The sequence below is a fragment of the Pantherophis guttatus genome, chromosome 2 (genome assembly GCF_059756535.1).
Source record: "Pantherophis guttatus breed Tessera chromosome 2, ASM5975653v1, whole genome shotgun sequence".
Classification (NCBI taxonomy): Eukaryota; Metazoa; Chordata; class Lepidosauria; order Squamata; family Colubridae; genus Pantherophis; species Pantherophis guttatus.
The window spans coordinates 98972620-98998570 of NC_142064.1; the positions used below are offsets into that span (position 1 = coordinate 98972620).

General features: G+C 39.2%; 1 protein-coding gene across 8 annotated transcripts in view; it reads right to left on the reverse strand.

Annotated features, from left to right (window-relative positions):
• RBPMS (RNA binding protein, mRNA processing factor) overlaps positions 1–25951 on the reverse strand; it is a 114381-nt gene that overhangs the window by 19886 nt on the left and 68544 nt on the right. For 3 of the 8 annotated variants that reach the window (XM_087888305.1, XM_087888300.1, XM_087888299.1), the window contains 2 exons: positions 12084–12237; positions 4045–4175 (listed from right to left, as the gene is read on the reverse strand). In XM_087888305.1, coding sequence (XP_087744431.1) covers positions 4045–4175; positions 12084–12237 — 285 coding nt within the window. Of the gene's footprint in view, positions 1–512; positions 688–1538; positions 1760–4044; positions 4176–12083; positions 12238–25951 lie in introns of those variants that run through there. The other 5 variants (XM_087888304.1, XM_087888301.1, XM_087888302.1 and 2 more) reach the window with 3 other exon arrangements.

The following is a 25951-nucleotide window of genomic DNA, read 5'->3' on the forward strand; positions in this document are numbered from 1 at the left end:
AACGAAAGCTCACACCAATTTCTTCTAAACTTGCTGAATGTTTTTGGCTATAAAGGAGCATCCAAGCATGCAGGATTACGGACCAGACATGCTCCCCAGACAGTCCCCAGTGATTAAAGCCATCCATGTTTCATTACTTTTCCCCTTTGTTGGTTAATTTTTAAGTAGATTACACCAGCTTTCAGAAAACATTAGGAGTTTCAGGCAGCAAGGTTCAAGGAGCAGGAAAAGTGTTTGTGACAGAACATACAGTACATTACTGGGCACTGTGATCTCCCACTCGGCCAGATGGATTTGGAGATTTTCACATGCAATCTGCCCTGTTGTAACTCGTGAATAAAAGATAGTTTTCCATTCCAACCTAATTCACCTTTTCCAGTCCTGTCACAAATTGTTTTCCTCAAGTTCATGGTTTGTATTCTCAATCATTTTCCACAAATTTTCAGACAATATCTTTTAGGGGAAATATTGGCAAAAATGCATTTGCTAAGAAACATTAACACACTCCATTCGATGTGTTTCACTTTTTATTTAATAATAGCACTATGTTAACTGTGAAATATTTAAGAAGAATACATGTCAAGCATCCTGTATGCCTCAAGATATTTCCCAGGAAAGATGCTGTAATGACTTCATAGGTAGTAAGAAGATAAAACCAGTGGTCCTCTCTTCAAAATTTAACTAAACCTGTAAGAAATAAAACAATGCATGTAATCAGCAGGATAGATCTTTCTGAAGATGCATTGGAGACTGCATAAGCTCCTGATATTTTCACAGCAGTCAAGATGGATCTCTTTTGCCAGGCATTTAATTATTAATATTTGCATTGGTTTTAAGTGATGATGTCGGATTTTTATTTTTGCACATTGAATTTTATCAATTGTTAACTGCTTTGAGAGCTGATTGTATAGAAAATATGGATATTGAATAGCAAAATAGTTATTTGTAGTTTCATTATGTCAAACAATCAAGTACCAGCCTATAACACGCAGCTGGTCCATTTCCCCATCAGAAAAGATAGACCTCAGTTGTGAAATGCATTGATTCATATTAACAGGGATCCTAATGCCAGAAAGGAATAATTCTATGCCTCCTAGCAAACTAAAAACCGGCACTCTGGTCAGTGAGGGGCTGGCACACCACAAGGAGATGTAGTAAAAAAAAATCAATCTTCAATCACTTTTTGAGAGCATGAAAAATAAAATATTAGCTGAACAGAACTGACATATTAATCAACTGTTTTTAAGAGAAAACCTAGTTAAGAGGCTGCCTTTCCAAGAATTGCAGCTGAATGTCTATGATTCTCAAATTCTAGTACCTAAAGAACAGAGTAGGAAATCTAATTATGTGGATTTATGAACTTGAAGTCATTCCTGGAATGTTCATAGCTAAGACATCAGATATTGATTCCTGGAGTTTTCAACATACAAAGCAAACATTTTATCACATAACCTTAATCCTAACCCTAATTTATGATTCAATTAATCAATAGTGTTACCTGACAGATTAAGCTAACTTGGCAAAACTTCTGTTTCTGGCATGTGTGCTTTCCATGCTTTTCCCAGTTTGCTCAGAAGAGTATATGAGAGTTTCCCATCCAGCCCACCTCACTTCGCTTAAACACTTGGTGCTGGATGTTTTCAGACTGTTTAACATTCCTAAGAGATAACGTCTACCTGGATTACAGGAAGCTCTCATTGATATTCGCATGGTTGACTTGTATAAAAGAGATGTGCCTTTCTGAACCTGGCCTTTGTACCTGTAGCATAAAAGAGTTTATGATACAGAAAGCAGAATTTTCATTAGATTGAAAAATTAGAAGCCGCCCTGGATGCCAGAAGAAATATGACCATTATCTAGCTTAGATTTAGTTAGCATAATATTCTTTCATAGAGAACAGTATTTGGTTTCATATAACAAAAGCAGCCCAAATTTCCAGTGTCTCTGGATGCTGGACCAGTGTGAATATTGTTCTCAGTTCCTATAAAATAGATCTAATTAGTTGCTACTAGAACTTTATACTACTAAATTGGGGGAGGCATTTAAATAAAACCCTGCCCCTTTTATAAATATTGACACATGTACAAAAGAGGTGATACAGGTACCACTTTCACCGCCTTTCCTGTTTGGACCTTCCCCTATGGACGCTGCTGGCTCAAAATATCTTGCTTGTTACCCACTGAACTTATTGCATCATCTGACTCTTTTTTAAAATGATTCTTTTAATAAAAAATGAATTATGAAGCTGCCCCATTGCAAAACAAAGCAATACACCAACCTCTACTCCTGCCATATTTCTGCATAAAAACCTTTGCTCAACTCCTCCCTCTCCCCTCCCTCGTTGCATTAATATGGTAAAGAGCACCCTGTAGGACTTGTCAATTCTCAAATTAATTTGTATTTCATGAGTGGCCATGACAGAGATTCTGTGGGTGCCTCTGACACACCTTTTCAGTCATACCCCTGGAAGCCCTCCAAAAGCAATCTGTCTCCCCATCTAAAAAGTGTAATTCTTAAATTAAGGTATTATATATGACACCTTTTCTTTCTGACAAGACCATCAAAGGATTCAACTAACCATTCATCAAGTGTAAATTTACCAAAGTGCAATAAAATCCTACAAGGAAGGGGCTACAGAGACTGACTAAGTAAGTGGCAGAGAAACTTCCTTCTTGCTGCTGCTTTGATTTCTGCCTGCAAAGAGCCTGAAACAAATGTCTTCCCCCCACTCCCTTGTGCAGGGTGACTAGCTTACTCAACTCAATCAGGCCCTTGAAGCGGCTTACAGTTAAGGGATGCCCACAGCAAACACACCACAACTATCACAGAAATCCAATCTTCTGCTGCTTTAGAGAAACAAAAAGGTCACCTAAACAGGCTAATCTTCCTAAGTTTTCTTAAGGCTCAGGGAGTGTCAAAAAGGCAGTGAGGTTGGCCACAGCCCCTGCCTCTCCCAATAGTTTCACAGAACATGCCGGATGTGCAGATTTACAGATCTGCAAAGGGCATAATGTGAAGATTGGTAGTAAAGTTGTAGTACTTTTTCATCAATTTTCATCCTAATGGTGAACAGTCACTATAACAAGGCACTGAGGGCTACCCATATTTGCTTTCACACAATTGTAAATCTAAAAGTAGTCTAAATCCGTTTTTGTTCAGTTCTAATGTTTCAGTTCATTAATGCTTATGTAGATCATCATATTTGCTCATCATAAACATCTATTCAACATTTTACTCATCACTAGAAAGTACACAAACAACTAGAATAGCAAATAATTACAAGCACATTTTCACTTGGCAAATGGCTATTAATACTCACTTCATTAGGATTAGAATGTCTTCAGAAGCAGCCAGTTTAAAGCCCACTATCACAGCTACTGAGACAAAACAGTGACTTCAATGATGGATATGGTTGTCTACTGCAACTAAGATGCACACACTAGGATGAGCTGCATCTAAATTACTACTGATTGGGGATAATGATATTTCAATAGGGAAAATGATGTAATTGTTATTAAACAATTTGCTGTTGGAGATCTTCCCAACTTACCACTCATCATCGTTACATGTAAATTTCCTCTGCCATTGGGTATTGTTTTGCTTCCATGTGTCTTCTTAAGCTACAGGTACACTTGTATTTATAAGTATATTCTTACATACTTTGCCTGGATCTACTTCAAGACCTGTGAACCTTGGAAGTTAAAACCACTGAAAGGCAAGTCTGGGGAGCACAATCCATATATAAATATATATATAAGAAAATATATATGCGTACAAAGACCCGGCAGATATTTCTATTTGCCTGAAGTGAATGGAGGTGAAATTGCTCAAGAAGAGAAAGGTGTTCTATCAGGCAGAAGGGTGCTGCCATTTTACCAAGGATGAGTCCAGTGATCCCTAGAGGATGGGTCAGTTTGATTGAGGAGTGATCATTAATTTCGCTCTTGTGACCCTATTAGGCAGACAAGTGTTAGTTGTATGGTGAGCTCTGAAGAGGATCAAGGAATAACGTGGGTGAAGATGTGACTGATTGATATAAATTACCTGGGCATGCAGTGAAGCAGGGTAGGTGAAAGCAGGCGGAGGTAGAGCAGGTGCTAACTCCGCTGGGTAGAGAGGGTACGGCGCCCACACTTCAGGGCTACTGGGGTAAAGTGCAGGCACTGTGAGTTCATCTGCAAGAGAAGAATAAGGAAAGGTCATCATTAAAAAACAATAAATGCAGAAAACAAAACGGCAAATTGTCTCCACCGCCAAATTAAAGAAGTGTCTCTGACCGTTCCTCTTTCCTCAAAAAGCAAAAATGGAGAAAATCAGGGATAAAAGTTTGCTCTGAGACAGCCTATGAAAAATCAAATCTATATCTTACATTAAAAAACAAGGACATTTTTGAACAGAGGGATAACAGAAGGCAGAGAAAATCAAACTAAGCTACTCTATCAATTAAGAGCAATCAACGAAAACATTGATAATATCAGCCAGGTTGACTGGGGATGATGGGAATCATAGTCTAACACATCCCTAGAACACCAGATCAGGAAAGACTGTAGTACATTTTTTAAATCAACAGCTGAAACTATGCTTCAAATGGGAAAGTTTCTGAAAGAAAACAATCTACTGTTTGCTTCATTACATATTAAAATGCAGAACAATGCATCAGTATATGTAATCACATCATCTAAATTATTTCATAAATAGCAGAAATATATAGGTTCATAAAGAATGATCATAGACCTGGAAAGTTGGGTAAAGGGGACTGATTGGGATCACCTGCCAAAGCAATTGCATCCTTTGTAAGCCATGTTACCCTCACTCATCATCCTGTCACTGGACAATAAATCACTTGGAGGGCAGCATAAATCAATACCCAGATAGCTCTCATGTTTGACAAGATGGCTGTTGAGCACCATACAAGAGACCTCAGATGAACACAGCATGCAGCCTATAATATTCCCAAGAATTGTTGGTAAATGAGAGACATTAGCAGGTATGTTCATCTGGAAATATATTATATGAAGGGAGAGTTTTAAAAATATTCTTCCTGATAGATCCTGATAGTTACTCTTCCTGATAATTACTCCTAGGCTGGGTACATTATAATAACCCTGCCAATACAAGAATCTAATACAGGTTTAGTTAGAAAACGTTTTATATTAAGAAATAAGGAATTTATATCCAGGATAAGTAACACAGTCTACATCACTCTAAGAACAATCACATTATTCAGAATGTCAGAGCCTTTGAAACGCATGATCAAATAATTAAAAGTAAACAAAAAGAAAGACATATGAATATAGAATGAATTGGTTAAGCCAAAAACAATACCCAATATTCAGTGTGACAGAAGCTAAAAATTTATTCAGAAATATTTCTCACAAAAGATATAAATTTTGTAGCATGTTACATTATATAAAATGTATTTTTCAAATCCTTACAAAATTCTAGGCAAATAGATCAGCCTATTTAAGTAATAGCTACTATAAGGAGACATGATGGGAGATTGAAATCTAGCCATTTAAGATAAACTAGCTGGCTGGCCTCTCTTATTTTATATGGCAATTTAGAAAATAAAGGAATCAAGGAAATAAATAATGAATTCGACCTCCATTCTTAAAGTTGTGCACTTCACAACTTTATCCATTATCGAAGATTTAATCTCAGTTGGAAGTACTGACTTGGTGTTCATCACTGAGACCTGGATGAGAGAAAAGAGGGAAGCTGTATGCACTGGTTAATGTGTGCTCTGAAAAACTCGGATTGGGAGTTAAGGAAGCAACATGACCTTCATCTTTAGGAATTTCGTCTTGCTTACTAGACAATAGACATTCTATCCAATAGTCCTCCAGTTCTGAGTGCATGCAGCTGTCTTTTTGCTAGGGATTAAGGCTGAGAAGGTTGTGGGAAGTTACTCTGGTTTTCATCCTTAAATCCATCCCATAAAAGGCCCACAATTGTTGTTGTTGAAATTTGGCCATTTTATCACCTAATTTCTGCAATATGATCTCATGCTGCAGGAGAGCTGGATTCTACTTCATCCTCAAACAGTTGAACAATTATATAAATTGCTTGAGAAGATAATTAAAAATTGTTCCTTACCATCTCATTCCAAGGAAACAATCAATATCTTTGAATGTTGCCTAATTTCAATAATAGACTAGCTGAGGAGAATAAACTGATATTGACTTATTAAATATTAAGCAAAATAGAGGTTAAATTAACAAGCGAGAAACAGGACTCATAACGTTCAGTCTGTTTGGGATTGGAATTCATTCTCCTTGACGGGCAGATCCATGGTTGAGAAAGGTTCTCAGCTATCACTGGATTTGTCAATAATACTTTGGCCAGTTGTGATCCTTCTTCCACTAATTAGATTATCTAACCTCAGTTACTGTGGAATTGGGATCGTAGAAACACCCAGGAGCATAGAAGAGTTCAGAGGCAGATGCATAAATAAATGTCTTAAATGTATTTATTCTTTGATAAATCATATTAACTATGTACAACAGAGATCAAGTCTCATGAGGAACAAACATGAAAAGAGAGAGATGGAGAGAGCAAGGTGGAAAAGGTTGGAGGGGGTTTTATACTCAGGGTAAGCCCCTCCTTTCCACATAGGGGTGGAGACACTCTCTGCCTCCACTGGTGTCTATATGACACATGTGCCAATGGCTTGCAAATACTTGACAGTTACATACCATTTTTATTACTGCAATTTGTTCTACATGGATACATTAGGAAACTCTTTTAAAAAAGTTGCAGTTGGCATAAAATGCAAGGATCAATGATGCCTAGACCAAAACATTTTGCATTGTTTTTCAGAAAAGTTTTATTAAACATTTTTAAGAAGAGAAAAAAAAGAAAAGGGGGAAAAGGTACACAACAATTGTACACAAATGTACACAAGATGAATAAAAAGGGAATTTGTAGGCATGAGAGAAATAGTATTTGCGTGATTAGTTTTAAATAACTAAATATACTACAATATTTTTAAAACTACAACATATTGCCAAAATCCAAGTATCAGTACCAAATATCTACATTAAATATCAATACCCAAAAATCACAAAAATCATAAAATGAGATTAAGAATTGTAGGCATTTCTATTTAGGAGGCATAAAGTATCCATGCAGCAATTATCATGCACAAAATTAGTTCAATGCACTTTATGGAAAAGTAATATTTAATTAAAAGTATCAAGTGGAAAAGGAAAATCAGCTTTTAAACTTTGTTTCATTCTATTATTTATAAATCACATTCAGAAATTGTTGAATTTTGCAACATTCCAACCCAATATAGAACCATGATCCAGCCTGGTCATTACATTTCCAACAATTATTAGACAAGGAATTATCCATTTTAGTAATCAATACGAATATACCAGCAATAAAACCAGATTTTTCCCTAATATTCAATGTGATATGTTTTTCTTCTATTGAAATTCCTGTCATTGTCTATTAATTATTGTATTATATCAAAAATTTGCATCCATTTAAACAAGCAGCCTTTAATGCATCGAGTCTGGTTGTTTATTGTTTGCTTGGCACAATTAAACCTTTAAAGCCCCAATAGCTTTGTCATTGTAAATCTGTTCAGCTGTTTTGAAACAAACAGAACTTTCATTTTTAATCAATAATTATTTTGTGTGAGCTACCTAATGAAAATAATCATCTATTAAGAATCTGGAGAAAGTGGGGAGGAATCTAGATCTATCAAAACAATGCATACAAAATGTCAATCACAGACCAAGGAGTATGTTTATGTGATTCAAATTTTGCAATATTAAACCTTCATGTTAAAGCTATTTATCGGGGCCAACTACTTAAAGCCACTGCTTCTACTTGCTTTGTTTTCCTCTAAGAAACAAGGACACAAAGTAGGGACAATGAATCATGATATCAGCTTCATTTTTTTCATTTTTTCCTTGAACAGAAGATTTTATAACTAACTCATCATTGTAATTGCCCTTTTCTGCAACTTTTCCAATTCTCTGATCTACTTTTTGACATGGGGCAAACAATATGCAGTAACTCAAATGCAATTTTGTCAGTTATGATAGTATCTCTGCCTATTATCAAGTCCTTCCCTAATAATCCTTGGCACTAATTTACCCTTTCCATCACTGAGCCTGTCATTTTTAGTGCGCCATCTAACAAACATCTCTATCAAATGCCACAAGAAAAGATGGAAAACACGTAAGAATCAGGATAGAACGCATAAGTTTGCTTGTCTTTCCTGAGAGGTACTAAGATATATTTTTGTAATCTATTGACTAGAAAAAGAATCTTTACTTAGCTTTAATTCAATCTCAATTTTGCTTTATCACAAACTATTGGCATTTCTGAACTGATACAAAACAGTGGAACACGACTTTATCACAAATCTGTCATTAATGACAGATGTCATTATACAGTACAGCATCTATTGAAACCCTCCAAGAGAGATCCCAAGAAACAGAACAACTGGGGGAGACAATAGTAACAGGAAGCAGCAGATGGAAAAAGCTGCTGTTACAACTATTACTCACACTTTTGAGAGCAGCAGCTCAAGAATAGGCCTGTGACAGGTTCTCCTCCTTTTTCTCTTTCAGACCGAGCTACCTTCCCTGATCCTTCCTAATACTATTAGCTTAACAATTTGTGTATCCCTAATGGATGTGGTGGCTCAATGGCTAAGACGCTGAGCTTGTCGATCGAAAGGTCGGCAGTTCAGCAGTTCAAATCCCTAGGGCCACGTAAAGGGGTGAACTCCCGTTTCTTGTCCCAGCTTCTGCCAACCTAGCAGATCGAAAGCACGTAAAAAATGCAAGTAGAAAAATAGGGACCACCTTTGGTGAGAAGGTAACAGTGTTCCATGCACCTTTGGCATTTAGTCATGTCGGCCACATGACCACGGAGATGTCTTTGGACAGCGCTGGCTCTTCGGCTTTGAAACGGAGATGAGCACCGCTCCCTAGAGTCGGGAACGACTAGCACATATGTGCCAGGGGAACCTGAGCCTGAATGTGATGGCAAGTGTTTTATCTACAGACAAAAGAGAAACTCACTGCAAGAGACTTCATTTAGAACCAACTTTATGTCCCTTTTTAAAATCCTCTCTTTTCACACCCTATGCCAACAACAGAGAAACATTCAAGAATAGCCTAAAGAGTTTTATTTCAGTGGAGCTGACAAAGATGCATTTTAATTATACTGTATAAAAGATTAAGTGTGCATGCTATCAATTTGAAAGTAAGATAAACAAGAAAAGGTTGGCAAGAGCTAAAGCAAACAACCTTCCCTTTATCATCCATTCCAAAGGCCTGTGGTCATTCCTAAGGTTGGGAAGGGAACAAGCTTATAAATACACTCATACCATTCCCTAACCTCATCCATAAGATGTCACATGGGAGGAGTTTAACAAGAAAGCAACACCAAGGAGCATTTTTGTACATCCAAGCTCCCAGACTCTTTTCTATTCCAATAAAACTTTTGGAAACTTTCAAAACAATGCAGCTGTACTCACACTTTCTTCTATTACTTTTGCCTCTAGCATTTCATTCTTTCTCTGTTGTCTTTCCTCTGCTGACATTTAAGCTGTAAGCTTCTGGGGAAGCAGAGAATCTATCCAGTCCAATATACAAAGATGGAGTAAAATACCGATGCTACTACACTAAATATTAACTTTAGGTTTCTTAAGGGAACTTTCAAACTAAATTGTGAAAATAAAGAAATTGGGGTGTGCAAGTTATCAAAGCTGTTCTGAAAAAGTTATACTGACTTAATAACAAAACCATAATTGTCAGATCAAGGTGCACATTCTCTGTTATGGTTTTAAACTACATGGATCTATGAAGACAGAAGATAGTTTTAAGAGAATTTAAGACAGCAGGATAAAACTCATTGTTATTTATGGTCTGTTCTCTTGTTTATTTTGTCCTACTGTTGTTTCTGGCAAAACTAAAGTCATGCAAAATTCTACTCGTTCAGGGACAATTCTGCCGCAAAGGAAACAAACAAGCACATTGCGAGCAAGAACTATTTTTTGATTTCAGTTACAAAGATAACAATTCAGTCATTCCATTAAATAAAATCTTTACCAAAACTGGAAGTCTTAAATGTCTGAACATTTCATTTGCTTTCTCAAGCTACTTCTTTCACAATTCTAACCAGCAAACTATAAACCGGAAAAATATGCAAAATTACATAAACATCTACCAGATCTGTTTGCTTAGTTTCAAATTTTCTTTTCAGAACCCCCATCATTCCACACCATATGACAGCAAATAGCCAGCCAAGGAACATATGGGATATGGTTTTATAGAAGTATTTATTAGCAAATTTGGTAGTCCCTGATAATTGTCAGAGCTGTTCATAAATCAATATTTCTAAATACAGAGTATGAGATTATCTTAGGCAGGAGAAAAAATAGTTTCTAATAAAACAAAGAATAAAATAGGGGGAAAAAAATCCTAAATAAATTTCAGGAAGGAAGTTGTAAGTGAGACAAGCAGTGAGATCACGCCTGGACTACCTTCCACAATTCTGGGTACCACATTCCAGAAGGATATTGACAAGTTAGAAAAGGTCAGTGGAAGACAACAAAGACAATAAAGAAGATATGGGGACATGTCTTACGTGGAGTTCTTCAAATTGTGGAAAAGAAAAAGACCGAGGGGAGACATGATATCAATATCAATATGATATCAATATTCAGGCACACAGAAACTATTTTCCAATGCTACAGAAAGTGGAACCAGAAATAATGGGTATAATTACATTTAAAATTTCATTTAAATCTAAATGAATTGCTTAACGCATTGTAAGCCGCCCTGAGTCTCTGGAGAAGGGCGGCATATAAAAATAAATAAATAATAATAATAAATAATAATAAAGAAAAATATCCTGCCTGTAAATTCTGTATAACAATAGAACAAACTACTAATAGAGGTTATGAATTCTCCATCTTTGGAAAGAAGCGGATTAAACCAGATAGTTTAATTAGTTTTCATATATTGTATATTGCAGAGGTCTGATCAAACTCTACAGTTCTATTAATTAACGATGCACCATAGTATCATCCTTATTTTGCCATTCTGACGCAAACAAAAAATGCTGTTGGTGCGTTGGATGCAATTTTGTTGTTACCTGAAGCAACAGCAAAATCCTTAGCTGCTCCATCTTAATAAGCTACTTAATAAGCTAATATAGCAAAATGAAATGCAGTGTGGACATGCTCTCTTTGCAAGTCATGCAAATTTGCAAGCATATTTTCATAAGAAACAATTTTGCCATTTTGAATAATTTGTCATCCCTGGCAAGCTTGATCATTTGATTATACATTCTGACTCTAGATAATTTGTGAGCAATGCCCTGATCCAGGGTATATACATAGAAGTTTCTATGCAAGAACAATTCATAAATTAGCCTCTACATCCTTGCTTTATTAATTACTCTTCTATATTCTTCTCTTATTCCCTGACATGTGCACTAGGGGATGTCTAGGAGGAAAAAAGCAATTTGACCGAAGATTTAAAGGAAATGCCATGATTGTGTATGGCAGCAATGTCCACAGATGGAAGGTGAAACTGACGAAGTCTGTGTTACATTGCAAGCCTCACCCAGCATTTTTATGAAAGTAAGAAACCTCTTTGGACACCCATGACCAGGAAAACATACACATCCCACTCAAATGTACACATTTCCATCACACATCATGGGGCAATTCATTCTAAGACACAGACTGTTGCTGTAATGTATAGTTTTTTTCCTCAGAAACACTCCATAAATATTACCCAAGTTACAGAATGTGAATTGTTGCCTGGTTAAATGACAAGATTTCTTCAGAGAACCAAAGCTTTGTTTTGAGGTTGAAGGAGGAGCTGCATGCTGGTGGCCTACATAGGCATTGAGAAAAACATTCAAATGATCCATCGACTGAAAAAAACCCAAACCAAGATCCCCATATTCATCAATTTCATAGCAACAAGGAAAACAGAAATAAACCTCTAAAGCTAAGTGTGAATGTGCTGCTGTTTGCTAAACATTCTGCTCTTGAAGATGCATATATCAGTCTTCTAAGTTAACAATGAAACTCCATCACTTACATGGCTCTCTGGTAATGAACTGAGGTACTGCATTGGGAGTGGCAGGAGTGCTGGGATTAGGAGTTCCCACTAATTTGCTCTTAGCCATCTTCGTATTGGCCTTTGCAAACTCTAGTCGGAGCGTCTGAGGGATTTCTGGGTCAAAACGAATTCCCTTTTGCAGAAAGGAAATAAAATAAGAAGAATCATTTGATGTATCAACTAAACTGAATTTTGCACTAAAGGTACACTCAAACTGACTGGCAAGGCTAGCAACAGCATTACAACAAAGCAGAAACTTCAAAGTAAAGATATCCAAGATGAAAGAGATGCCATTTTTCTGATCTTTACCAAATAACAGCGTGCATTTAAAGGCTCTGTAATCTTTGCGTCATGTTATAATATTATACTATAGGACTATTACTGTTTTATATTAACCCAGACCAAGGAGAGGAAGAAATTAATGACAAATATTTGATTTAACAGAATTTTAAATCACTTTTCATTATGTACAAACCTTCATAAAGCTTTGCACAAACAATAAATATGTTATGTATGACAAAACCAGACAACTTGTATAAGAAAAAGAAACAAACACTTTTGAAAAGACCATTGCAAAGTACTAAGTTATTGAGAAGATCCAAATTTACCAAATAAGCTGAAACTGCTGCAATTAGGTAGAAGGACTCAAGATAATATTGAATGCATGTGACCAATTCTTGATATAGCTGCATGTTATTTGATATAGCTGCATGTTACTGTTAACCATAGCAGTATCATAAATTCTACTGAGGTAATCAAGAAGTTTTAAATTGGGTGTAAGGCCAACTTCAATTGAAGAGGATTTTAGATAAAACAAAACCAAAAAACTGGAAGTATTCAGGAGATAGATCATAACAATAATTTAATGTTTACAAACAAATAAACTGAATTTATAATAAGCATATAAAAGTTATCCTTAAACTACATCTCATAAAATATGCACTGGCATGAACAAACAGATCCAACATCATCAACTACATGTTTGTTCTTCCCAAGTGAACCATAATATGTCAAGGACAACAATCTAATCATCTTCAAAAGAACTAAGAATGTGAAAATTTCAGTTGTCACAAATGAGATCAGGGATCAAAGGCAGGCAAGGTTTTTAGTAAATGCTACTCTAACAATAAGACATCACCAAGTAATGGATGCATATAAATATTCTTCTAGAAGGATCCTCTTTATCAACTACTTTTAAAAACTAGTCAAGTCATTCAAATTATGCATGAGGAAATAGTTCAGAGAGTAAGAGTTGGGGTGTAAATGTGTCTCCTCTCAGGGAGAGAAGGGAGAAGGTAAAAACCTAGAGTTTTTCTGAGAAGGGCCAGTTTGCTTTTACCTGCTAGAATAGCTCTAGGTAGGCTGTTAAAATGATGCAAATGGAGGGAGATGGAGTGAAGGGGCAAGTAGGATGTTTGAAAGGTTGAAGAGTAATAGAAGGATTGTGGAGGTGATGGGTAGGGATCTGGAATAATCTCTCTGTACCCTAACCTCAACTCCAGGATATGGCAGTAATGGTGGTGGTAATAATTTCCTGAGAATCTGACAATGATGTATTGTTCTGCAGGTGACTAGGTTGAGGTCATATGTGTAGCTGGAAGTTTTCGATGGTATACCAGCAATTTGCCCCTTCCTTGACCTCTTCAGTCTCATTGCCAGGCTAAAGGTTGACTCTAGCAAGTGGTTTGTGCTGGAGGACCTCCATTCTGTGAAGGTCGAATCAGTGAACTCAGGAGTTTATGACTACAAGACAATTAAATCATAACAGTACTAACTCCTGTAGTCCAAGTCAGTCTGCTCTTCACCTCATTGAAATTAGTTTGTGATCTGAGTAGAGGACATTAACATCAGTTGGTTGTCATGCACTGGTCAATAGCCAATTATTGTGATATTCATAGTCACCACTGATCTCTGGTGTAGAGGACAGACCCATTAAATTGATGCCTCCAGGCACTATATAGATCTGATTTTTTCCCCAGCAGTCATTTGGGAAATTTCTCAGTGATAAAAAAGCAAATGTGCAGTGAGCTTAGTTGGACTGTGAACTAATGGCTGTCAATTCCCTGGTATTGTTCCCAAGTGACCAACTACAAACAAATAAAATATTTATTGCAGTCATAAATCCTTAATTGTAAGAATACAAACATGTTGCAAACTACAACCTTCTGCTTAAAGAATGAAAACACAAAAGGTTACATTTCAGATAGCACAGAGAGACAGTTCAGTAATGATCCAAGAAAGAGCAGAGAAAATAGGTTCCAGTCCAAATTTCAAACAGATAGTCCAACAAAATCCAAAGCATAACACAGAGAGGGAAGAAAGCAAGGAGATGGAATATTGATTGTACCAACAAGCAGTCAAGCTGCTGTGTCTTTTCCTACCAGTTTGGCTTAATTTGTGGAGTCATGTTTCTTCAATTCAGATAGACAACTTGATTCCTGGTGCTCTTCTTAATTTGGAATGTGTTGTTGAGCTCAACTCTCTCTCTCTCTCTGTTTTCTCTCTCTCTCTTTAGTTGGACCTCAAAGTGTTGACTTCCCTTTTTCACAGCACTTTTCAGGAATGTGTTTACAATATAATAGTGTATTACAGTGGTGGGATTCAGCCAGTTCGCACTACTTCGGGAGAACCGGTTGTTAACTTTCTGAGCAGTTTGGCAAATTGGTTTTTGGAAGAAATCATTAGGGCAGAGAACCGGTTGTTAAATTATTTGAATCCCACCACTGGTGTATTATATACATTACAATATAGTAGTATATTATATATTTCTTATAATTTTAAGATGTTGCATTTTGGATTTTGGGGAGATTTTTCATCTACTGTTTGTTGAAAGGTGTTGTATCTTTAAAGTAAACATGTAAATGATTGTAATAAATAAATGTTACATGATACCTTTGCAATATATTTTATATATTGTACATTCCAAAGAACAAAATAGTTTTTCTTCTATTTCTGTGTTTTTTTGGTTCTTTGGAGATATTCTCTTGTTTGGCTGACAAGAGCTATGTTGGCTGTTCTGTTGGACTGAGTTCATCGTTGAGAGATAATATCTATGTTTTTGCCCTTGGATGAAATACAGGAATGCAGTATTTGAAGTCTCTGGAATAGATGAAGCTTAGGTATCCCTTTACAAAGTATGGTTCATCTAAGTATTATTGTGTTTAGTTTAGTGTATATGGTTACTTATTTGAGTATATACCATAAAAACTAAGTATGTACAAGATATTGTTATTAATCCATTTTGTGAGTTTGCACAATACATTGTGTTAGATCGGGCGAGTGAGGAGCCAGGAGCCAGGTCGAAGTGAACAACAACTCTTTAATATACAGTGAGAATCCAGCAAATGTACAGTAGAACAGCTCTCCTTATATAGCTTCTTGCCCAGGGTGCTAGCCAATAATCATTGAGCTTTTTCACGCTTAATTTTCCCTCCAAAATTAGATATGTAACACTCCTCCCCTCCCAGAAGACACTTAGGCAATTATTTACATACATAATCACGCAGGTGACTAGGGTGTTCCCTGATTCTAGTTGACCTGTGCAATTCAGACTGAGGCAGGTATTTGGGCTGGTCGGAGGGACTCTTTGTCTCTCCCAGGCCAGCCAATGGAACCTCCTGGATTTTTTTATGGGCGTTGCACTCTTCGGATGGGCCTGGCTTCTCAAGAAGACGGCGCTGGACACCGAAGTCATCAGGTAAGTCTCCGGCCACTTCGGGTTTGAATTAGCTGTTGGAGGAATGATTGGTGAGTCAGGGACTGGTTTGTTTGTTTGGTAGTCTGGCTCATTGGGCATTGTTTGGCCCAGGCATTTCCTTAACTGGTCTATATGTCTGCGCCATACCCTTCCGTTACTCACTTCAACAATATAAGACCTGGGCCCGGTTATGTCAGAGATCTGCTCAGCCACCCAGAGGGGACCGTCCGCGTAATTTCTTGCAAACACCCAGGACCCAATGGAGAAACTTCTAGCCTTACTCTCGGCTTCCATGTACCCGTCAGGGGAGTAATTGGGGTGCAGCCTATCTAAGGTGCAGCGGAATCTCTGGCCCATTAAGAGCTCAGCCAGACTTCGTCCCATAGCCATGCATGGGATGACATGTTGGGCTGCCAAGAAAGTATTGATCCTGGCCTGCCAGTCTCCTGGCCTGAGTCTGGCCAATGCCTCTTTGGCCGATCTCACAAATCTTTCAGCTTGACCATTACTGGCCAGATGAAAAGCTGTTGTGAGTGTGTGTCGGACCCCATTCTCCGCTAGGTATCCCTCAAACTGCGTAGCTGTAAGTTGAGGCCCATTATCGGACACCAGTGTGTCCGGTAGCCCATGGTGGTGAATAATTTCTGGAGCACTTTAATTACAGCCTCCACAGTGGTGGAGTCCATTAATATTATCTCCAGCCACTTAGAATAAGCGTCCACCACTATGAGAAAAATTTGACAATGGAATGGGCCTGCAAAATCGATATGAATATGTGACCAGGCCTTTCCCATTCCTTGGCTGGGTTGTTGGGGGAGCAGGGCAAGACTCTTGACAGGGGGTACACTTGGCCACCCATTCGGAAATGCTGTCGTCCATATTGGGCCACCATATGTAGCTCCTTGCAAATCCCTTCATCCTCACGATTCCCGGGTGCCCAACATGTAATGTGGCCAACAGTTGTTCCCTTTGACACATCGGGACAACCAACCGGTCACCCCACAGCAAACAACCCCCTTGAGTAAACAACTCATGCTGTTTGCAGATATACGGTTTAAAGAGTCTGCAGGCCACCCCCTATGGACCCAGCCAATAACAGTTCGCAACACAGTCTTTAGCAGAGGCCCTTGCAACTTCAGCAGAAGTGAGAGGCCCAGAGTCCATAGAGTCAATAAGCAGAATAGGAATGCCAGGAGTCGGGTCTTCCAGCAAATCCGGCAGTGGGCACCTGCTGAGGGCATCAGCATGCCCAAGGCTCCGACCCGGGAGGTGGACTAGTCGATACGAGTAGGTAGCCAAAAAAATAGCCCACCTAGTCAGACAGGGGGACATGGCTGCCGGAGTGGGGCGATCTCCAGCCAAAAGTCCTAGCAGGGGTTGGTGATCAGTAATGAGTTCAAAAGTCCTCCTGAACAGGTATTCGTGAAACTTTTTAACCCCTGAAACAACCACCAGGGCCTCCCTATCCAGCTGGCTGTAATTTCACTCAGCGCTGGACAGGGTGCAGGAGAAGGCAGCGATGGGGGCTTCTAGTCTGTTCAGCAGTCTATGACTCAACACAGTCCCCACACCAAAAGGGGAGGCATCGCCGACTAAGACAAGGGGAAGCAATTCATTATGTTGGATGAGGAGGTTGTTGGCAGTTAGAAGTCCCTTGACAGCTGCAAACGCCTCAGCTTCTGCCTTACCCCAAATCCACAGGGATTTTTTCACTAACAATTTGTGGAGTGGTTCAGCCACTGTGGCTTTGTCCTTTAAGAAGATTGAATAGAAGTTTAAAAGTCCCAGGAACGCCTGTAGTTCCACCTTGTTCTTTGAAGTTGGTGTGTTGTAGATAGCTCTTATTTTACTTTCCGTGTGGTGAATGCCTATCCCATCTACCTTGTACCCTAAAAATTCAACAGCAGGCACTGCTATTTGACATTTGTCTCGCTTAACTCTCAGTCCCATGTTTCGAAAAATAGTCAGCACGTTCCTTAAACAGTCCCCTAGTTGTTGCTTGTCTGCTGCGGTGACAAGGACGTCATCAAAAAAGGGGACGACCCCCGGTAGTCCTTGCAGCAGACCCTCCATCACACTTTGGAATAGCCCGGGGGCTACGCTAACCCCGAACTGTAGTCTTGTGCATTTGAAGGCACCTCTATGTGTTACTATAGTCTGTGCTTCTGTGGTAGCGCTATCTACCAGCAGTTGCTGGTATGCCTGTGAAAGGTCGAGTTTAGCGAAAACCTTGCCAGGGTCCAAGGAATGTAGTAGGTGCTGCACAATGGGGACAGGATAGGCGCTTTGTTGGAGGGCTTTGTTTAGGGTGTACTTATAGTCGGCGCAAATGCGCACTGACCCGTCAGATTTGAGCAGGGTGACTATCGGTGTTTCCCAATTTGCACTGTCAACCGGTATTAGGATGCCCTGCTGAATGAGCTTATCCAGCTCCTGATCTATTTTAGGCTTGAGCCCAAAGGGCACTCTCTTCACCTTCATTCTTATGGGAGCTACATTAGGGTCCAGGTTAAAAGAAATAGGGGTCCCCACATGCTTGCCAAGACGGTCATCAAAAACATCCTGGAATTCACGGAGTAGGTCGTCCATCAAGCCGCTGCTGGTAGAGTAGATTCTGGTGACCCCCATGCCCAGGGCTTTGAACCAGTTGAGGCCTAGAAGACTCAGCAGACATCCGCTGACCACTGTGATGGGCAGCCACTGGCCAAATTTCACCTGGAACATTCCACAGCCTTCAATGGGAATGCGATTCCCTTGGTAGTCATTTAGTCTTAGGCGCTGGCAGGTGTTTCAGCTGGTGTTTTTTGATATTCGGGATTGCTGCTTTTAGCTCAGCCCATGACTTGATAGTAATGGACGAGCCAGTGTCTATTTCCATTTGACATGGAGATCCCTCAATTTTGACGGTTACATGCAGCTTTTTCTCTGGGGACGTGGTAGCTTGGCTGATGTGGTTCTGAAATGTCTCGGGTGTTTTGGAATAGGTGCCTCGTTTTTGCTGGACATTTCTGTCCTTGTTCTGCAGCTGCTGCTGGCTGGCTTGATTGGCGAATGCTCTTTGTTTGTGCCTGGACGGCTGACCTGCCCGGCACACCCGTGCCAAATGTCCCTTTTTGTCACAGTGCCTGCAAATGGCATCTTTGAATCGACATGTCTGCCTCTGATGGAGTCCCCCACAGCTAGCACAACTCTCTTTCTGGCCATCATCATCGCGCTTATTTCTGTCCATTATGAAAACGTCCTCAGTGACCTCTTCCTCGCTATCAGTCAGGGCCGATTCTCTCTGGACAGGATTAGACTTTTGTGCCACCTGGGTGGCACTAGTCGCTGAAGGGTCTCTGCTGCCTTGTTGGACGATTCATGTGCTCTGGCTTGGTCTAGGGCAATGTGAAGGGTGAAGTTTGTCTTGGCCAACAGTCACCTCTGGAGGCAAATATCTCTAACACCGCAGATTAGTTGTTCTAGGAGCACAGTATCTAGGAGGTACTCACAGTGCGTGATGGCCTTACATAGCGCTGCCATGTATGCATTTATCAGCTCTCCGTCCCTCTGTAGTCTTTGCCAGAACTCGTAGCGCTGAACAAATTTGGATGGTACCGGGGCACAGTGTGTCCTCAATGTGCACACAAGACCTGCCATGGCACAGACTGCACTGGTGTTGGCTCCGACAGCGATTTGGCCGTGTCAAACACTTCGGGGCCGCAGTGGCTCAAAAAGAGGGCACGCTTCCGATTGTTGGACAGCCCTTGGAGGTCATTTGCTTCGAGGAAGCATTCAAACAGCGTCATGTACGAGCCCCACTTCTCTTTCGCAGGATCGAACAGCATTGGCGGTGCGAAGGTGGACATCATTCTGTCGTGCTCGACTCGTGCAGACTTTCCTGCCTGGCTGGATTCAGTTGTCAGCTCTTTTTATGCAACCTGTCTATCTCATCCCACCTTCGTCGCCAGTGTTAGATCAGGCGAGTGAGGAGCCAGGAGCCAGGTCAAAGTGAACAACAACTCTTTAATATACAGTGAGAATCCAGCAAATATACAGTAGAACAGCTCTCCTTATATAGCTTCTTGCCCAGGGTGCTAGCCAATAATCATCAAGCTTTTTCATGCTTAATTTTTCCTCCAAAATTATATATATAACACATTGGACCATAAAGTAAGCTAGAGGGCTGCATTTATATATACAACGGACAAAAGACATATGTAATTAAAACTCACTATGCTCCGCACATTTAGTAGAAGCAGCCAGGAGGTCTTGATTGAGCAATTTTGCTTTTCACCTTCCTTTTTCTTTGAACAGGAGGTGGGGGAATTTTCTGTGCTTGGCTATAAGCCAGATAAGAAAAGAAGAGCAATCATCTAGAAATTTGGGTTGAGTTCCAAGGAATGAGACCACAGGTTTGGATTAGTGAAGCCAGATGCAGTATAGATTTTGTACTGGAATGTGGGAATGGCCTTGGCAGTTAGGTGTTAATGTTCAATAAATTTAGTACTTCTGGGTATACCTCTTGTCTGGACTACCTTATAAAGCTGATAGATTTTGCTTTATTTTAGGAACCATGATCTCAGCTCCAGCATTATGTTATATGTTGTGGGAGATCGTAAGTTGACAGAGTTGATTGAGATTTGTTTCTTCATAAGCAACTGATCATTCCCTTTCTCCTTCTTAAATCATGCAAAGGAAGTAAGAAAACAAAACAAAAGCAATAACATGTAAATCATAAGGAGGATGAGGAACCTCAAAATTAAATAGAGAAAGGGGGAAGGGGAAATACATAGAAGCAAGCAGCAAATTAAGCTTGAATTCCTCTACCTCATTTTTAATTAAAAGCATATCAGTCTAGTCAACTGCATTTTAAATCCCCTCAAACACATTAAAGACAAAAGTTAGCATTAAGAAGATTGTGTAAAATGGCAATTATTAGCATTGAACTTCTACTTGAGAAAGAGAAGCTTCTGGGCTAAATATTCAGCCATCAAAACTTAGGCTAGACATCCCCATTATCTGAGCCTCAGATTTAGCAAGCCTCAATAAAATGTGTGTACTTTATTGTCAACTGCAACCTCCCATCTCCAAGACCAGGAGGCTAATCTTCAAAGAGGTTATCAAGGCCACCTATCCTGTGAGGAAAAATCAGACAATAAGAGAATACCATTTCCCTGTGCTGAACAGACTCCTTCTTTACAGAAGCCACTGAGGATTGTTTCCCGGTGATGATGACAGGGCCATCTTTTTCGGTAGTTATGAACTCATCTTGGTTTTCAGGAATGACAACATAAATGAAACATCAAGCACTGATGTGTAGATTGCTTTGCTTAACTTTACCCTCCCCATTTCCTTTGCCACCTGGTTCATGTCCTACTATATTGTAAACCCAAGGATAAAGTTGGGTGGGGGAGGGGGAGAGAAAAACTGAATATAACCTTACTGAAAATCTTAATCACAAAGAGAGGATCTTCTTTCCTGTCATTTAGAATTTTGGAGTGTAAAATCCTGTCAGCCTCCATCTGCAGACAGAGTAGCTGCATGAGATTTAGAACTGGAATAAATAATTTATCAGATTGGCTGTGCTGGCAAGGAGTTTTCAACCTACAGTAAATTCTTATTATTTATGTTGGTTAGAGCCTCTGGTCACATATTTTTGTCAACCAATCAATATTTAATCTTGTTTTATGTGTCTTTTTGCTTAAAGACAACTTACTTAATGCATTTTTTTTTTTACAAATAAACACAATACTGAAAAAAATTAAATAAAAAATCTTAACTTATTTTTGATAGAATTGCAGGATGTATGATGGAGCAGTGCACTTTGAGATTAAGCCTAAGGAGAGGTTTGATGGAACCTATTCTGCAGAAGAAGATATTATATTTTCTCTGTAACATCACAGCCTTCTTACACACAGGACCACTAGGCTGGGGAATTTTGAGAGTTGAAGTCCACACATCTTAAAATTGCTAAAGTTGAGAAATATTGCCCCAGAAATTGGCCCTGACACTCCTGGGGATCCAATTTTGATGCAAAGCCTATTCAATGGTTATGCTGAAGGCTGTGTTTTCTATCGTGCCTGCTGAATATGTTTTATGGGTTTTTTTAAACTTGGTTTTAAAAATGTTTTTATATGTTTTGTTGGCTTTTTCCTTGTATTCTGCTTTTTTTTTTTGTTGATGCATTTTATTTGCTGTAAATTACAAATACAGTATGTGAGATGGGCATATATATGAATCAAATGAATCAAGCAATCTATGTGGATGGTCAACTAATCTGACTTGATATAATATTTTCATAAGCTAGGGACATTGTAGGAAGAGAGCTTTGTTAGTCTTATGTTTTTGTTAGGAAACAAAAACAAATCAGGAGGAGTCTGGCACTGTGTTTCATAACCAATACATTTTATTAAAAGACATAAGACTTTTGTCTGCTGCAGCAGTGCAGCATAAACTCACAAAAGTTTATGCTTTTTAATAAACTTGTTATTCAGAAAAGGAGCTACCAGACTCTTCCTGATTCCCCACCCCCACCATGAAGATCCTAGCATTACTTTCATTATAGGCAAACACTGTAGGCAGTGGTGGGTTTCAAAATTTTTTACTACCGGTTCTATGGGTGTGGCTTTGTGGGTGTAGCATGGCTTGGTGGGCATGGCTTGGTACGCATGGCAGGGGAAGGTTACTGCAAAATCCCCATTTCCTCCCAATCAGCTGGGACTCGGGAGGCAGAGAATAGATGGGGGCGGGGCCAGTCAGAATTTTTACTACCGGTTCTCCGAACTACTCAAAATTTCTGCTACCGGTTCTCCAGAACTGGTCAGAACCTGCTGAAACCCCCCTCTGACTGTAGGCCATGAGATGTGAAGACAGAGCCAAAACATAAGCATGTGATATTGTTTAATAAAGGCCATTTCAGACCCTGCTGGCTTTCTCCTGCAAGTGCCCAGCAACTTTCTTAATTCAATGTATGAGTTTCCTTCTTATTGTCATCTTTGTCCTCTGTGCTTCCTTGGCTCTGACAAGTACTCCATTGTGGTAACCAATGGGGGACCACATAAGATGGCAGCAGCAAGTGCCATGCTCCACCCTTGCCCTTCCCTCCTGTGCTTGTTTTTTTTTTTAGAGAGAAACCGTAATTTTAAGAACTTCAGTTATGTGCCACAGAGTGACCAAGCAGCCTCATAGAACATTCAAGAATGACAGCAGAAAAGAGACTGAGTGCTACAGCAGGAAGTCTGTATCTCTGAGCAGATGACGAGGCCTTCCTTCCCACCACTGAGAAACTGTCCTCTCTGTAGCTTCAGAGGAAAAACTGCCACACAATCTGTGTGACATTTCTGCTGCCAGAGCAGCAGTTGAGCAAAAAGTTGATGGACTGAGCTGGTTATATCCACAAGCTCCCTAGCATTGTGGGGGCATATATATGTAGGGCCATTCTAAGTTTAAGCAGCCAAAGGGCCAATGAGGAGCATATAGAGGCACACTAGCAATATTCAAGGCCCTTAAGGAGGTAGAGTGAGATAATACATAGCGCAGTATTGCCAACTTTTGTTTTCATAAAAAGAGGCTAAGAACAGGAAATGGCAAAGCAAAAATACTGGGTTATTAATTATAAAGTAATATACAAGGCACAAGCACTGATCCATAAGAGCTTTTCTGCCAGAAAAGAAAGAAAGAAAGAAAGAAAGGGGGGGGGGGAAAGGAAGCAGCAACTGAAAGACACATAAATTGTGGGGAGAAAAACCCTGAAATTCCTATTCAGTATTTTCTGCTGTAACCTGAGCAGGTTGTTTGTAGTCACATACAATCCTCCCCAGCCAGGATTTCTGGCCATGTTTTTGACAGAAATTTGTCCAGTGCTTATCTGATGAATGCTTCAGTTAGTCATCAGTTAAATCCTCCACAGTTCAAGGAGGATTCTGGGATGTGCAAATGTCAGGAATGCTAATAATATGTCAAAGAAGAAAACAAGGACATCATAATAGCCGAACAGGATGGATATTAGTTAGTACAGCTCCCACAAATGAGGAAGCCTTGTGACAAGAAGTTCCAATCAGACTAATGAAGGGGCATCTTCTCTCTCCAACTGACTGTTAGAGCAGCTCTCTCCTTGACAGCTGACTTTCTAGATGCATGAAGTCCATATCACTATCACTATCCCCCTCAAGAAGGATATACTTGTATAACAGAAGACTCATACAACATATAATTTCATTCAATTTAATTTAAAAGTGGAACTGTTTCAATGGGCTTCTAACTCCTAGCCACACAAAAAAATCTGCATCTTTTTTTTTCTTTTGACTTGTTAAGTTGACTTATAGTGAGTTATTTTAATGTGGCCATTAGGGGGGTTATTTCTAGTTGTTTTAATTGTGGTTTTATTGTCCAAAGTTGATATGATCAGGTGGTATAGAAATAATGTAAATAAACAAAAATAAATGAAATGATATAGTCTGGGGAGAAGCTTTACTTTCTGATCCTGCAGAATATGACTAATGCAAAGATCTTTTAGTCCAGTGGAAAGAACCTTGAAATCAATTGGGAAGAAAACATGCATTTCATGGTGTTAAATTCACTTTTCAATTCATTCAATCTAAGTTGTGTTTTGTGCACCCAGTAGGGCTGTACATTGTGATATGTACGTTGCATCTTTCCAGTTAATTTTAATGCAGAAAAAAATTGCACCTGGAAACATACAATACTTCTTCAAGCCTTTCACTAAACCATGTGGGAATCGGAGCCATTGAACAAAAAAAAATAACAATACAAAATGCCTTGTTCCAAATTAAAGTCTCAACATCCTTTAAAACCTCAGAAATTTAAATGACCTAATTTGTTTGGCAGTAAAATCTGGGGCCATAGGCTTTACAGCAAGTCACATTCCTTAAACATCTTTAGCATCAGCACCATATAAGGTAGTCTGTATCTTGCTCTGTTCCCTCATATCCCTGGAGATTACCAGAGCCAAACAGATTGTGAATTAAAAATGAAGATAGAAACAGAGACTAAAACCTTGAGTCCTTGCCATATACTTTTATTCTAGTATGAAAAGAATTACTTTCTGAACTCAAAAAGGAAAAATAACCGTCTTAATAACCATCTATGCTGAGGTTAACTCTGTACACACAGATTGTATTTTCCAGTACTCCAAAATTAAAGAGATCATCTACAAAGCTGTTTTACTATACTCAGGCCCATCGCAGGGAATCATGCTGCCCTAAAGGGCTCCCACAACCTGCCCTTTTGCATATTCTACTATCAATGCAGTTTTAATGCATAACATTCTAAGCTTCAAAAGAAGCTTGGGTCACCTCTACTGAAAGTCACCTCTACTGAAATTCCAAACCTCAATCACCAAACCTCAATCATGTAAAAAAACTCCATGCACAACACTCTCCATGCGCTGTATTCCCTCCCCCATAATTCTGTCATCCGATTGCACTTTTTAAAAAAAATTATTGAAACTATGATTACCCATCTGACCTTGTGACCACTAGAAGGCAGCAAAGAGTTTTTTTTTCCCTGTTGTATGACACCTGGTGATTGTCTGAATTAGTGTGGCTGCTAGATGAATGCTATTGATCAGCTGAAGTTTAAGAAAAGAGTTTAGCTGGGGCAAAGTGTGGGAACTGCAAAGTACTCTAAGAACATTACATGTGGAAAGGAAGTAGGAACCATGGTTTTTGGGAGCAATAGCAACTAAGAAGTAGATTCCCAGCTAGAGAGGCCGGAAGATATATACAAGAGACAAGTCCTTTCAGTAATACTTCCAATTACATGCTTTAAGCAATGGCAGACAAGTCAATTTCAAGGCTTTGTATTCTCTAGGATGACAAGCTGGCTTATCCATTTTAAAAAGAAAAAAAATGGGTGAGGGCTATAGAAGCCAGGGTAAAGGGATAGAAGAGGCTTTTTGGAGGACGGAAGGAGGAACTGGTTTCACAGGAAACTATCAGAACCTATTGGAGCTACATGTTTGTCAACATGGAATATACCTTTTCAGGCTACCTCTTCCATCAGCAGCTATATACATTACCCTGGTTGCATTCTACAGATGAGATAAGAGGGAAAATACCATTTTCAGAATAGAGCAATCAAAGTGCCCTCAGGCTTCCTCCAATTTAGATGGATGATAAGATACAGTTGATGGCACACAGATACATTC